The 15,090-nt window shown below is 43.1% G+C and overlaps 3 protein-coding genes across 3 annotated transcripts; 2 read left to right on the forward strand and 1 right to left on the reverse strand.

Annotated features, from left to right (window-relative positions):
- The first annotated feature begins 424 nt into the window (after positions 1–424).
- Positions 425–4,366, forward strand: LOC120815947 (crystallin J1A-like). The gene is made up of 10 exons (XM_040171067.2): positions 425–556; positions 912–978; positions 1,468–1,644; positions 2,447–2,545; positions 2,640–2,732; positions 2,818–2,974; positions 3,195–3,310; positions 3,544–3,621; positions 3,736–3,875; positions 3,972–4,366. The coding sequence occupies exons 2-10, from the start codon at positions 912–914 to the stop codon at positions 4,068–4,070; spliced, it is 1,026 nt and encodes a 341-aa protein (XP_040027001.2). The 5' UTR covers positions 425–556; the 3' UTR covers positions 4,071–4,366.
- A 124-nt stretch (positions 4,367–4,490) lies between these two features.
- eif2b5 (eukaryotic translation initiation factor 2B, subunit 5 epsilon) lies at positions 4,491–10,031 on the forward strand. Its single transcript, XM_040171066.2, has 16 exons — positions 4,491–4,761; positions 4,961–5,085; positions 5,171–5,356; positions 5,464–5,641; positions 5,725–5,805; positions 5,885–5,962; positions 6,049–6,361; positions 6,487–6,632; positions 7,189–7,333; positions 7,426–7,527; positions 7,618–7,719; positions 7,967–8,057; positions 8,144–8,267; positions 8,374–8,499; positions 8,598–8,708; positions 9,768–10,031. The coding sequence occupies exons 1-16, from the start codon at positions 4,603–4,605 to the stop codon at positions 9,828–9,830; spliced, it is 2,130 nt and encodes a 709-aa protein (XP_040027000.1). The 5' UTR covers positions 4,491–4,602; the 3' UTR covers positions 9,831–10,031.
- Position 10,032: 1 nt separating this feature from the next.
- Positions 10,033–12,224, reverse strand: mul3 (mitochondrial E3 ubiquitin protein ligase 3). The gene is made up of 5 exons (XM_040171068.2): positions 12,108–12,224; positions 11,868–11,992; positions 11,664–11,751; positions 11,450–11,570; positions 10,033–11,365 (listed from the first exon to the last, which is right to left on the reverse strand). Exons 2-5 carry the CDS (start codon positions 11,982–11,984, stop codon positions 10,873–10,875), a joined length of 819 nt encoding a protein of 272 aa, XP_040027002.1. The 5' UTR covers positions 11,985–11,992; positions 12,108–12,224; the 3' UTR covers positions 10,033–10,872.
- Between the last annotated feature and the right edge of the window lie 2,866 nt (positions 12,225–15,090).

Here is a 15,090-nt window from a genome sequence, read left to right on the forward strand (position 1 = left end):
TGGCTCTCATGGCACGCACCGGTTGAGACAGCCACAGAGCCGGAGGGGATTTGCCAGTCCGTCGGGTCGTAAGAGGGCAGAGAGAGTCTATCGTACTGAGAAGAGAATATCGTACTGTCTTCTGTTGTATGTACCAACCGCCAAGTCAAATTCCTTGTATATCTGACATATTATGGCAATAAATGTTTCCTGATTCCTAAAAATTATATTAAACACAGCATTATTCATAGGTGTGATACCTACATCTCTGACGCGTATAACAAACCAAACCGTTAAAAAAATGACCAAGTTATTACTATTTAAAGTACATGTACCACTACCAACACACTGTTATGGGTGAGCGAGCTGCCCGACCCAAGATGGCCACCATGCGCGGACGTACTATACTCCGCTGTAAGACATCTAGCCTTTATATATAATATCTATGGGCGGGATCGTATTTTACTTCCGCGTGGGCGGTGCTACAACCTTTCATAACATGTTTACTAACGCTGCGTCACTAATGAGTAACGTGTGCAATCGGACTGAAGATATTGTACAGGTAACATAGTTTAAGGTAAGACTTCTTAATGTCGGCTTATATTTAACGTAAGCTAAATAGTAAGCTACAACTATGCGTTAGTTTGCAGCTGCTCCCCGCCCAGGTAACATTACTGACTGCAGTTAACGGTACTTCACTCATAACTTAACTTAACGTTAGGTCATCTCTCATAAATATCCATTGCGTAAGTATTCAAGCTAACACGCAGCCTGTCAGATACCATAGATGAGGTAACGTTAGTTAACGTAGTGCAAATCACTATCACTATATGATTATATTCATGGGTCAGATATACTTATATATATTTATTTGTTAAATAGAAAAATAGCAATTCTACTAAATCATTGGATTATTTTGCATGTTTTTACAGATGGCTACATCTGTGGCCAACAGAGCGATAGGTGCCATTGTAGGATCAGCAGTTGCAGATGCAGCAGGTATCGTTTGTCAAAGTGTAGTGTTCTATTGTCTCTAATGTAGTCGGTTCAATGTGTTCATGTAAAAATAAAGGGGTCCTTCTTCCAGCCCCTGTTTTAATCATAGTCACTCGTTATGTCTGTGTACAACATGTCTGTATTGGGAGCCAATCTCAGGTTGACCACGGCTGGCAGTGTGTTTTAGTGTGGCAGGTATCTTATATATGGGGTGCAGCTGACAGAGATAATGAGGCCTGGGTGACGGGGAGATCACAGGGTTTTTACTGCAAACTAAGACACACAGAGGGAGAAGGGAAGCTAAAAAATACATCATTTGTGAACAATAATAAACGGGCCTCACCCAAAGAGACAAAAGACCTGGAATCTCTTTGTTAACACGAGGAAGGAATAGGATCTCATCTTGCACCCAGCCGAGTGGTTTACTAAAATTAGTGACTACACATCTTCATGTCCTGTTTTAACTAAAGTCTAATGACTCGTCTCCTACAGCGCAGCCTCTACACTGGGTGTATGACCTCCAGAAGCTGCAGGCGATTCTGGCTCAGCATCCGATACCTGAATTCATCTCAGAGTCGGCCAACCCTTTCTACAGGAGGCAAACGGGTCAGCAGAGCTGCTACGGTGACCAGGCCTTTGTTCTGTTGGAGTCCCTGTCTGAATGTGGCGGTACGCTTTGCTTCCTCATCTTATCGACTCGACAGAATTATAAATTCTCTAAAGCAGGTGTCTCAAACTCAAATCAGCTGCGGGCTAGATGCAGCCCACTTCAACCGAACGCGGGTCAGACTAGCGTCCGAACGGCATGGTCGACAATAACACAACTTAACACTCACTTTCAAAAGCAGTCATTGAACCCCACCCTGGGGGATCGGTCCGAATGAGACTACAACACTAGTCCTCCTTTAACTCAGCGGGGGAGACCTAAGGTCATGTGACCGTGGAATTCCTTTATAGCCAAACGTGAAGTTACGTGAATCGAAGCTGCGTAGTAATGGACGGAGACGCTCGTCGGTGACGTCAGATGCTTCATGTGTTGTTAGTGTGAGTCGTAAAGGAAAACTTTATTAAACGAGCGATGCTAACGGTTAGTCACATGATCACCTACGCGAAAGAGGGCAGGAAACTGAATTTCACCCTCCTGCTCTCTGCACCTCGGCCGACACACACGACCCGCCCCCCATGTCAGTCACATGCATGCCACGTTCACTGGACAAGCACACAGTAGGAAACCAGAACATCATAACATGTCCCACACAGCAGCTGACAGTGGGGGTTACAGTCTAAAACTTGCGGGCTGCACTAACATTACACTTTCATATTAAGGATGGGGCCACAAAATATCGTCCCGAGGGCCGCAATTGGCCCGCGGGCCGCGAGTTTGAGACCCCTGCTCTAAAGAATAGGTTTTGCTATCAAGTTGATATTTACTGTCAATTGAACTCAAACTCCACCCATCCTGTATGGCTAGGTCTAAATGTTGACGACTTGACGCAGCGGACACTAAAATTCTTTGGCCCTGGATCCGACTACGACACGCCTCTCAACAATCCTTACAGAGAGAAGGGAGGTAGGAAAACTATTCAGCAGAAGAGGAAAAGTTTATTACGTTGTTACAGAATAATTCCTTCCACTGATTACGTGTTTGTCCTTGTTTACAACAGGGCCGACACCTCAGCTGCCCATCGAGGGACCATGGAGACATGCAAGTTTGAAGAGCTTCCTGAAGAATGTGGATTCAGGCAAAGAGGAGACAGGTAGATCTGAAGTCATTTTATAACATTAACTAACATGACATCACTAAGGGAAACGGCTTTAACTGATGTGTTGTGTTGTCCGCAGGCTGTGAGAACGACTGTCAGATTGATGGGATAACCAAACTGGCTCCTATAGTGGCTTTTTATGCAGGGAAGCCTGACATGCTGGACAAAGTTGAGCAGGCAGTCCGTGTCACCCAGAACAATGACGCATGTGTGGCAGAGACTCTAGCAGCTGCGAGGTCAGTATGTTTTCCATTTTTACATCAATTTGCTCTAACTATTTTTTTAATCTGGGTTCTGACACAAATATCAAATATACAATTGTTATCGCGTAGGTGCAAAGAACTTTACCAGGTAATCAGTACTGAGACTGAATAGCTGACTAGAACTGTCAACAAATATTCTAAATTGTAATATATTTGTTTGTATAAATTGTATGGTTTGGACTCATTTCCCCAGGTTGCTGGAACATTTCATCCTGAATGGTCCAGATCCCAAAGCCGTGGACTCTGTGCTTGACCAGCTCAGTGACCCAAACAGAAAGCAGCCCCAGGATCTGGACAAAGCCATCATCGGTATGCGAGGCCTGCCTTTTGGTTGCTTTACTACGGCAAAGTCATGGGACAGAGTGATGTGATTAAAGGGTTTGCCCTACCTCATCATGTGGGAGTTAAATACGCTAAATAGTTACTTACCTTTTTTGCTGACTGAAAGAAATTAAAGAAATAAAAATCATGTGCAACAATTTATGTTTTATGTATATTTCCATTTTTCAATTATGTTTTTTTTGTATTTGATTTTATTTCAGGGCACATTTATGAGGTGAAGAAGAATCTGTCAAAGACTCCTCAGGAGCTGATCCCCGCTGTGTTTCCGAACACATGAGGTATCCTCACAAAGCTCATTTGATCCTCTTTAATCAGAATAGGAGTATTTAGCGTAACTTCGGCAGCTGTCACTGCTATCACTTGATTCACATCTGTAGCTGATGTTCTTTCAGGTTTGCCTGGTGCGTTCCAAGCAGCGCTACACGGAGTCCTGACAGCCAAGCACTACGAGCAGGCTGTCAGAGACACCATGAGCTGTGGGGGATGTACCTGTAGCAGAGGGTCCTTTATTGGAGCCTGCCTCGGGGCTCAGGTATGACTGTCTGCTAATCCTACATTCATCATATTTAATATTATACCAGCATTGTAGGTTTGATGATTTCTGAAAAGTGCTTTTGAAATTTCACAGATTGGATTTGAGGGAATTCCAGCTGCCTGGACATCAAAAACTTGGCACTATGGCTCAGTGTTGGAGCATTCCAAGAAGATAACCCAGCAACACCAATAGTTGAGGTCTTTTTCTGGTAGCGTAATGTGCTTAAGGAGGCTGAGGACAAAATGAAACACTGTCGAGCTATCAGAGAACATTGTATGAAGGTTCTTGTCTAAACTACTTGACGGCAGGAGCCAGATGTTGTTGTCTCTGATGATGTTAAACATGTTGGTTCAGATGTTCAGTAGCTGAGTTCTTTTGCAATAAAGTTATCCTTAAAAAATCCTGCTATAGAGAATCTTTTGTGCAAAGTGTTCACCCAGCTCTTCATAACGCCCACCATTATGAAGAAAATAAAAAATGTATTTTGTTATATTGTATACGTTAACACCAATTATTCGTGTTTAAGTTTAAAGTATGATTTGTAGTGTAATACCCATGGAAAAGTAAATAGTTGGAATCCAAACAATGTAAACAGAGGCACAATGAATCTGCGAAAGTGCGAACAATTTCACTGCAACCACGGAGAAGGATTGTCCCCCCGCAGCCGCCGTAGCCGCGTGTGACGACACAGTAGTCGGATTCGGTTATCACCTGCGAGTCAAACATGGCCGCCAGAGGAGGAAAACAGAGTCGTTCGGGCGCCGGCCTTTCGGGTAGGAAAGGTGCGGACGAACAGGAGGAAGAGGAGCAGCCGCTGCAGGCTGTTTTAGTCGCTGACAGCTTCAACCGGAGGTTTTTCCCGGTGACCAAAGACCAGCCGAGGGTAGGCATCGAACCGAGCTAACGGGAGCGCTAACGGTTGCTATCTAACGTACATGCTGTGTAAACGGTGAAGGGACCGTTACAGCAGACAAAACCGCGTCACTACGTGCCTTAACTTGTGCAGTCTGGTTGGTGTTGATACCAGTGCTTGGGTTACTCGCAGTCCCACTTATGACACCTGTCGCATTGTGTGATGACAGGCTCTGCTGCCGCTGGGTAACGTCGCCATGATCGACTACACCTTAGAGTTCCTCACGTCCACCGGGGTGCAGGAGACCTTCGTCTTCTGCTGCTGGATGGCCAGTGAAATCAAGGAGCACTTGCTGTAAGTTCTGACTAACGTTATGTGATTACCATTATCTGCGCAAATTAACCCCGATGGCACATTTGTTTGTCCCCGCGTTTGACAGGAGCTCGAAGTGGTGCAGACAGAGTTCTCCAAACACAGTCCACATCATCACCTCAGAGCAGTACCGCTCCCTGGGGGATGTTCTCAGAGATGTTGATGCCAAGTCCCTTTTGCGGTCTGACTTTGTGTTGATCTACGGAGATGTGGTATCTAATATTGACATCAGTTCGGCACTGCACGCGCACAGGTAAGAGGTAGTTTTTTTTAATGTAGTCTGGAGAAATGAGATTGTTTCCAATAAATGGAATCCATCTTTGCTGCTTTAATACTGCGTGTCATTTTGATTGCACATAGGCATCGTCGAAAGATGGACAAGAACATCTCGGTGATGACGATGATCTTCAAGGAATCATCGCCAGGTCACAAGTCCCGCTGCGAGGAAGATGATGTCATTGTTGCAATGGACAGTAAGAGCCAGCGGATTTTACACTACCAGAAGACCCAAGGCCTGAAAAGGCTCCAGTTCCCCATGGTAGGAGTTCCACATCTCGTCACATCTTTAACTTCCTTGGGCTTTTGATGGCGATTGACTGTCACTCGTGTGTGTTTTTGCAGAACATTTTCCACAATGGAAGTGACGAGTTCGAAATCAGACACGATCTCTTGGACTGTCACATCAGCATCTGCTCCCCACAGGTTAGTTTACGAACAGACGGAGGCTGTTGAACCGACAGTTTTTGAGGTAACAAGTGTTTCTTTTACTCTCATTTTTCAGGTTGCTGAGCTCTTCACTGACAATTTTGACTACCAGTCCAGGAATGACTTTGTCAGAGGGATGTTGGTCAATGAGGAGGTTCGGCACAGTCGACTTTCTTTTAATTAGGAAATTGTTTTTCTTCAAATGTCATTGAATGTATCATTTTTTCTATTTCTGTTTAGATTCTGGGCAACCAGATACACATGCATGTCACCAAGGACGGTTACGGCGTCCGAGTATCCAATCTCCTCATGTATGACTCTGTGTCGTCGGACCTCGTGCGGCGGTGGGTCTACCCGCTCACGCCCGAGGCCAACTTCATTGACCAGAAGGGACTAAGTTGCACGTATTCTCGCCACAATGTTTACCGAGGGTCTGGAGTCAGCCTGGGCCACGGCAGCCAGATGGAGGAGAACGTCCTCATCGGCTCCGATACTAACATCGGCGCTAACTGTTACATTTGTAACAGCGTCATCGGCAACAATTGCACCATAGGTGAGCTCCTCGACCGGCAGCAACCGAGACTAAAGGGACTAATTTGTGTGTTTTGAATGAGGAAGAACATATGCAAGTACTTGTACTAAAAGTGGTGTTGACGGTCCCCCTTTTTAACACGATAGGTGACAATGTAACCCTCGACCATGCCTACATCTGGAATAATGTTCACATTGCCAGCAATGTGATGATCAGCCAGTCTCTGGTCTGCGACAAGGCAGAGATCAAAGAATGGGTGAAGCTGAATAAACAGTGTGTCCTGGCGTATAATGTAAGCAATGCATGTATTTATCCTTCATTTTAATTAGCTAAAAACTGATCGATCGAATAACTAGGTTTGCATAGCGGCCGTCCAATTTTTCAACTGAGCGGACAATGCAGCTGCTTTAGTCTCTTGCTTTCCAACGGACATTTCAACGTATTTCATCCTTTAGATAAAACTTTATTAACTGTGTTCAGCATATTCAGCGCAACTGAAACGTTGAAAGTTTAGATCAATGTATCAACTGCTTTGATTACTGCAGCTGATGTGCAAGTGTAATAGCCTCTAGTACATAGTACAAGCAAACAAGTAACATTTGAAAACTTTTTAAATGAAAAAAAAATAGATACTATGAGATACACTACTGTGAAATAGGTTTTGGCTGCAGATTTGAAAGTTGCTGCCTAAAGTCCTACAGTTCATTTAGATGACGCATATGCTCTCTTCTACAGAAGAGAGCTCAATTTTAGATGTTATATATACATATATTTATATATACATGTGTGTGTATATATATATATATATATATATATATACCACTTTCATTAAATCCATGACTATCAAGGTGGTGATTGGACCAAACATGTCTCTACCTGAGGGCACTGTGGTGTCCATGCACCATCCAGACGAGGAGGAAGAGGAGGATGATGATGAATTCATGAGTGATGATGCCGCGGTCGGTCACAGCAAAGACAAAGCCAAACTTAAAGGTGTGTGATGAGTGTCTGTGTGCCGACATGTACGTGAATAAACAAATGCTCGAGTGTTTGTGTTCATGAGCTGATGTCCTCCTGTGCTCCAGTGTTCAACCCGGCAGAGGTTGGAGTCGGGGGAAGAGGCTACATCTGGAAGGCCAGCTCTCTGGATGACACAGAGGACGAAGAGATCTCTCAGTGTCTCTGGGGTTAGGTGGCATGATGGCAAGAAAAAATCCATGTCCTGTGTTGCTATGGTCCGTGTCACAGCAACCTGGCTTTTGTTTCCTCTGCAACAGGTTTGGTGTTGAATCCTGACCCTGAGAGTGAAAGTGAGGACAGCGAGCCCGAGGACCCTGATGACCCAGTGATCCCCTCCCCAGAGATGGAGGATGTGAAAGGTGAGTTGATTGTTTCGACAGTCTGTGAAACCATATGTTGGACCCTACTGGCCCAAAAGACAAAATAACAACAACTGAACCGGCAATTCATTTTCTGGCTCTGATCAATCTGATTACTCCCTGAAAAGGGATCGTGAAAGCCCAAAGAATTTTTCTTTTAGGGATTTTCCCTGAAACAAGCATTTGGTGCTCACAGGAAATGTTGTGTGGGTTGAGTCGTCTAACTCGTTGGTGTGCCCATGTGTAGTCTTCCAGCTGGAGGTGCTCGGGACTCTGCAGAGAGGTTTGGAGGAAAACATCAGCTTCGACAATCTCGTACTTGAAATTAACTCTCTCAAGTAAGAAAAGACTTAAAAGTTGCCTGCAGTTCTATTGCTAAAAGTGACCGCTTTTGCAGCAGTCTGACACACTTCTCTCTCTACAGGTACGCCTACAACATCACTCTTAAAGAGGTGATGCAGATTTTAACCAGAGTGGTGCTGGAGTACCCTTTCCAGCAGCAGGGCCCTCAGCTGACTCCATCGCAATATGTTGGTCTGCTCCTACCGGTAAACTTCACCTTCCATTCATGTGTCAAGTGCTGACGCAATGGCAGTAAAGATCCGCCACTCTGAGGTTATGCTTTTCTTTTTTTCTACTTTTTTCAACTCGCAGTTATTGAAGAAGTGGGCGCCAGTGTTTAAGAACTATGTGAAGAGAGCCCAGGACCATCTAGACTGTCTGTCTGCCTTTGAGGAACACTTCCTGGAGCAGGAGAGTCACTGGGCTGCTATGGTCAAGGTCGGGAACAATCACCGCTACCATTTTGTGGTCTGCTGACTTTTACACAGGGTGAACCCAGCGAACAAGAGCTTGGACTTTTTCTCCCTCCCATCCAGGTCCTGATGAACATGTACCAGCTGGAGATCCTGGAGGAGGAGACGATACTGCGCTGGTTCTCGCAGGGAGCCACCACTGACAAGAGCAGGCAGCTCCGCAAGAACCAGGGGGTAGGTACAGGGTTAGCCGTGTCACACCGGACGCTTTCCATGACGTTATTTCACACTTGCAGGAGACAGGTGTAGTTTCTAACACCTGGTACGCCCCTTTTCTTGTCTTTACGTGAATTGAGTCACGTGGTGTTTGGTATCAACGGGGATAAAGGTGTGTCCACAGTTTAGTTTGGGGAAATGGAAGGAGAGGGGGTGAGAGACGGAGTCATATATTTTGTTGACCGCTAAAAAGAACGCAAAAACTACGTCAAAATGTATCGTAAACAGATGACAGATTAATTGTATAGTGTACCTAAAATAAAACAAGAACGCAGTAACTGGATCCTGGATTCAGTGAAGGAAGCGCGTCCACAAGTTATCTCCTACTCAGCCTCTCAGTGACAGTGAACAAATTCACGATCACGATACTCATGCAATTAAGGGCTGAAGTTTGGACAATGTAGAAGGACGGTGCGTTACCAGCTGGCGCCGGCATTACAGAAGTCAAATATGAGCGTATGGAGAGCTTTGGGTTTGTGTTAAATACCATTTCAGTGAAAATGAGTGTTCATCCTTACCTTAAATCTTTACCTTAGATTAAAGTGCTTTGCTCATGTCAAGGCAACTGTAGTACCTTTTATCCCCAGGAAATAGTCATTAAAAGGGATATACACAAAAATAAAATGCATATGAAAATGACTAGAAAAGTGAAGCAGATCCAATAGAAATAAGTCACTGCTGTTGTTTACTACTGTGATTGACTAAGTGCATATGGGTAGTAAAACAAACATGGAACTTTCCCTGTTTTTTAGGTGATCAGATGAGCTTTTTTCTAAAATATTGAAATACCAAAGGGAATAACAGTGTAACGCTGTAATTTAACAGTTATTGGCAAACTCTTTGTTTGCAAAGAGGAATGTGTTCCCTCACAATTTCCACCACATCTAGGAGTGCATGTTGCTGTTTGTTTGACGAGATAGGAGTCGCTGCCATCATATTACCTTTTACTAAATCCCATTACTACCCAATGTGTGATGGAGTTGCATCATTTGTCACGTCACGTTTAATCTCTTACAGCTACAGAAGTTCATCCAGTGGCTGGAGGAGGCCGAGGAGTCTTCAGACGAGGAAGGGGAATAACGAGCAGCGCTCAGCTAAGGACACACAGGAACATGAAAACTGTCATTTGGAAGAAGGGATTGAGGCACTTGTTGTTGCCCTCCGCAGCAGCTTTCTGCCACTGATATTCACCAGGATCCTATGACATTTCATCAGTGTCGGGTCATGTAACGACTGTGAAGGTCGATGTACAAATAAAGAAGAAAGATTCACTGACACAAACTGTCTGTCAATGTTATAAGTAATATTATATATAACAATGTAACAATGTTTTATTTGAACAAAAACCGCGTCTGGACATGACCAGAAACTCGGTGACCAAATTACCAGATAGATTTATCAAGTTCAGTTAAAATCAAAGTAAAACATTCTAAAATAAAACGATTGATAACCCCATAAAAACTTGCTGATTTCACCTTTAATTATAAAAGAAATACAATTTCATAAAAACAAATATTCCCTTCAACAAATGTTGATTTCTAAAGTAAAATACCCTGCACCCAAAGAGTGCTCTTCTGAAACATTTAATCACATGCTTCATGTAATGAAGCCCGATGACTTGGAGGACACATTATTGACATGACAGGTTCCAGCTCAACGTGCTGCAGTGCATCATTACTCCCCCTCTACAAAGAGGCCTGCAGACCAAAATGATTGTGTCCATCAGACCAAAATGCCCCATTCTGTCGGGTGTAGGATTTGGGTGTTGAGAGCTTCAATAAGATAACTAAGTAGTCAATTAGGTACAGTAGTGCTTAAAAAAAATAGAACATATCAAAAATACACACAATGTTAAGGATAAGAAATCTTGGGTTCTGTCTAATTTCAAACAATATTTTTTGTTGCCTTTGAAAATGTCTGTTTTGTTCATTTGTATTCAGTGTTGTGTTTTCTACAGTCTTATTGTGCTTTCTTTCCCAATATACTCTGTCCAATATTTGACAAATCATCCTATAATTATGACCCTAAAAAAGACAAATAACCGTAGGCAGTATTAGGACACCCAAAAAGTCGTCACACAGGAATTAAAGCTGTTAAATCTGCAGCATCTACGCCTAGAAGCCTACTTTGATCTGTTGTCCTGATTCCCCACAAGGCCATAAATCACTTTGGCCAGAAGAGAAGCCCCCGTGAGGCCGGTCACAGCGGTCAGCATCTTCCACATGTTAGCTGATCTCTCGTGCCCGTCCATGAAGCTCCTGTAGTCAGTGGGCATCAGGACGTACTTACGGCCGTCCCGTGGGGCCTGCAGCCTCATTACCTGACCCTCCTCCAGCACCACCTCCCCGAAACCGGTCAAGGTGCTCCCCACCTGCAGCAGCTCCTCGCTCTCCTCCATCGCCACTGGTTTCTCCCCGTTGAGGCCCTGCATCAGCAGGTTCACCAAGCCCTCTTCAGCACGTCTTACTTTGTTATAAACCCTGTCAAGGTGGCACCCAGAGGCCTCCAGTGGGTTTTGGATCTTCACATACACGTTAGTGCTGTAGGCACCAGGGCTGACCAGACTGAAAGGCACAGAGTTGTTGGTTTCTTTTCTGTTCATCGTCCGGGATTTCCTGGAAAGATAATCAGACTATTATTAACGGGCTGGTAGACTGGCGAAGACACACTGTTGGTTTTATGCTGCGGGTTAAAAGCACCATGTCTTGGTGAGGGAGTTCCAGTATTTCCAGTGCTCCTCCACTGCTATCTTCTGAATGACACCAAAGCATCGGGGGACAAACTGGCTGGCCAGAGGCTCCCCATCTGCCTGCACCAGACCTCAGAAGAGATATGAAGGAAACTGTAAAACAACTGACAGATCCTGTTTTCAGACTGCATTCCCCAAAAGGCTCATTATCGGCATGGTTGTACCTTCTACTGCAACATATTGAAGTCGCTTGTGGGGAGATGCTTTCAACACTTTAATCAGATGTGTATCTGGTTTGAAAACAGGTATTTCCTAAAACGCCCCAAAAAGAGAAACACTGTGTTTTGAAATCATCGAAATCATCATCAAGAATAGAGCTCTGGGAATACTTGGGAACAACAAATAACGATTCAGGCGGAGTCACTTGCCTTCAGCTTCTGCAGTTCTTTTTTCTTCTCTTGGTATAAATGATAGAAAAGGCCAGAGAATGCAAAGCTGGAGCCGGCACCAATCAAAACCAGTGGGTTAAGAGGAAGGTCTGCCATGTCTCTGTCTGCAACAGGAAGAAGAAACATGTTATGGTCAACACAAGTGAGCTACAGTACAGACAGTAATAATCTGAGTAGAAGCTACGTCGTGTGAGGACAGATATGTGACATAAAACGCACCTTTTAATCGAGCAGCTACAAACTCACATTTAACCGAAAGCAAAGCCTTGGGTTAGTTCCATTTCCTGGTTATCCCACGTGAGGTCATGATGCATCTGCCAATAAGAGAGAAACAGGACACTACGCTATTTCAACCAGAAGGGGGCAGTGTACTTTAATGTTTGAAACATGTATCACTTTCTTCCACTTGTAAAAATGAAAATGTCCAGTTTAATATTTATTGGCGCAAACAATGTGTGTAAAAAAATGTTTTCTTTGGGTTTCAGTATTATACTTTTCCGACGCTCACTGGAAACCTTTGAAGTTCATTGATATTAAGCTATCATTCTAAATTCAACTATTAGTGCAACTATTGAAAACTACTATCAGTATAAGAGGGTTGGTACACACTAGGCAGAAAGGCCAATCTTACTATATACAATCTCAGTGCAACTTTAAAATTATGGTTGAAAGATGGGAAAAGAAGGGACACCAAATTCTAGTACTACTTCTAGTACATATATTTTTGGTAGTTTAATCCCTAATCATGCCTATTTAAAAAAACTGATTGTAATTGTAGCTCTCTAACAAATGTATTGAATGGAAATGTTTGATTGTTTTTAGTGTATTCGAAGTATTAAGTAATGTAGAATACCTAAACAATTTAAATGAAATTTGTAGGACACGAACAATTAGTTATTCACATCAAAACTCTACTTCATTGCATTTTAGAGGGAAATATTGTACTTTGTACCCCACTACACATTTTCGATTCATGCAGTGAGTTAATTTGCTAATCAAAGGCTCTGCAAACAGGTGTTTTTAATTTAGCTTATTAGTCCTCCAGTCAGGTGGGCGTTAGGTAGAGCAATGCTGAAAGTTAGGTGATGTCAGTGAACTCTCAAACGCTGGTTGTGCAAGTACACTGTCTTTCCAGGAGGTCTAATGGAATGTCTGAATTCTGAAGTCTGTTAGAAAGTGCTTCAACCTGTTGCATTAGAATGCAGCTTGTTTTATGCATAAATATGTGATGAATGGTATAAGCAGTGACAGGGTCAACTCTGCGTTTTCAATTTGTTCTTTTCCTTTAAATACAATCAACTACATTTTTGAATGCAGTATATTTACTTGTAAATGTATCACCTTTGCCTTAACTGCAAAATCCAGTTTAATGCCGTTGGTTAACCTTTTATTGCCATACTGATCAATGTTGACAATCTGAATAATGTAGCCATGAGAGGGTGAGTCATTTTTGAAGCGTAACAGAGTGCAGGTGTGAGCAGGAGGGTTTATCATCCGGCTATTTTATTATGACTTTATTATCTTTCCATCCAGTGTTTCAAAGGTTGAGGAAATAGCTTTAGATAGTATACTTTGGTACAGCAGATGTTCTCTTCTTTTTACTACCCGTGAGTCATCACATGACCTGTAAGATTTACCTTTTATAAGACGCTAGAGGGGTCCAGACAGCCCAAGCAAACTGAACAGGGAAGCTCCCGATTATGTCGTCAGCAAAGGTTTTACAGAGTCCCATACTTTGCCAGCTTCCCTTTCTCTGCCTCTCTCTGTGTACTAAGTAGCCACTCTCTTGGCAAACAGTGCTTTACTGTAAATACACACCTGTTTTACATACATGGTCGTATTTTCTTGCTTTTAGTCCAACTGTTGTTCCCAGCTCCCTTTTTAAGGAGGCTGTCCAGTGTCACACATTGAGCGTGACAGTCATGGATTTCGGTCTGGAGCCACGCACTCCCGCCACACATCCAATTCCTTACGCCAAGAAATTGAACTCCGGTCCGAGCCGCGTTGATTGTACAATGTATCTGCCCTGCGGAACATTTTGGAGATATGACCTTTTTTGGTGAAGAAACATACACATATACATCGCTGCATTTTGGTTACTTAATCCTCTTCAATATGTCCTTTACTCCTCATTCAACAGCATTCAATTCAAAATAATGACTTTATTGAAACACCTTTCAATAAAGTCATATGATATGCTTTTCCTGCACCTCCTTTTCCACATGTCTGCATGTCTCTGCTGGGCTGGGGCTGTGTCCCAATGCGGCGGGTCTAAGACACAGTTTAGCCAATGTAGGATATCAAAAACTACTGTCTGACACACTCTCTCGTGTCTCACACAGCGTCAGAAACACTGTCTCTCATACTGTCCTGTCTGCACGGTGTTGCGATGCAGAGAACATCTGGAAAGCCGCTGCATGTTGTGCTCTTTGTAAAGTTATGTCAGTTTTTTTGTCGCTTAATAAACTTCTGAATGTTCCACATTTCACTGCTTCAATTGATCAAATGTCTGATTATAAACAATGGATATATAATGATTCTCCCATACACGTTCAACTCCTAGTTCTATATGGTCATCTACACATGCATATGATACATAAGCTGATACAGTACATATATCCTATTCATTCGTATCAATTTGATTCTTCGGGCTTGTTTTCATCTACATACTTCCAGAGGGAGCAGACTTATATTTCACTGTTCCCACACTGTTTTGGAAGAATTATGAGCTATAAACTCTCTGGCCTCTTCAACCACTTCACAAACGTATGTTAACCATGCATCAGTCTCAGTGCATATACAGCAGTATTATCTTATCTTCGACCAGCCCCATATGGGAGCCTGTGGAGAGAAAGAGATTTTTATTGCATGTATATGGTCTGACACACTAATAAAAATGGTGTCTTCCTTGTATTTTGTCAATCTATCAATGCTAATTCGCAGTGAAGTGCAGATGATGACCTAATGCATATGCAAACATGGTAGTTTTAAGGGAAGGAGTCTAAAAAAAATCTAAATCTAATATTCCTCTGCCTCCCCTTTTTAGCTGTATACACTTCTGTCGCCCAACCAATAGGAAGCTTCCAATCTCATAGGATGTTGTTAATTCATTCATTTTCATCCTCATCACACCATTTATAGACAGTTATTCAGATTTTTACTTTTTTTTCAGTTTATCACTTCTGTCCGTCTGTATTAAGTT

This window comes from Gasterosteus aculeatus, chromosome 3, assembly GCF_964276395.1.
Source record: "Gasterosteus aculeatus chromosome 3, fGasAcu3.hap1.1, whole genome shotgun sequence".
NCBI classification, from domain to species: Eukaryota; Metazoa; Chordata; class Actinopteri; order Perciformes; family Gasterosteidae; genus Gasterosteus; species Gasterosteus aculeatus.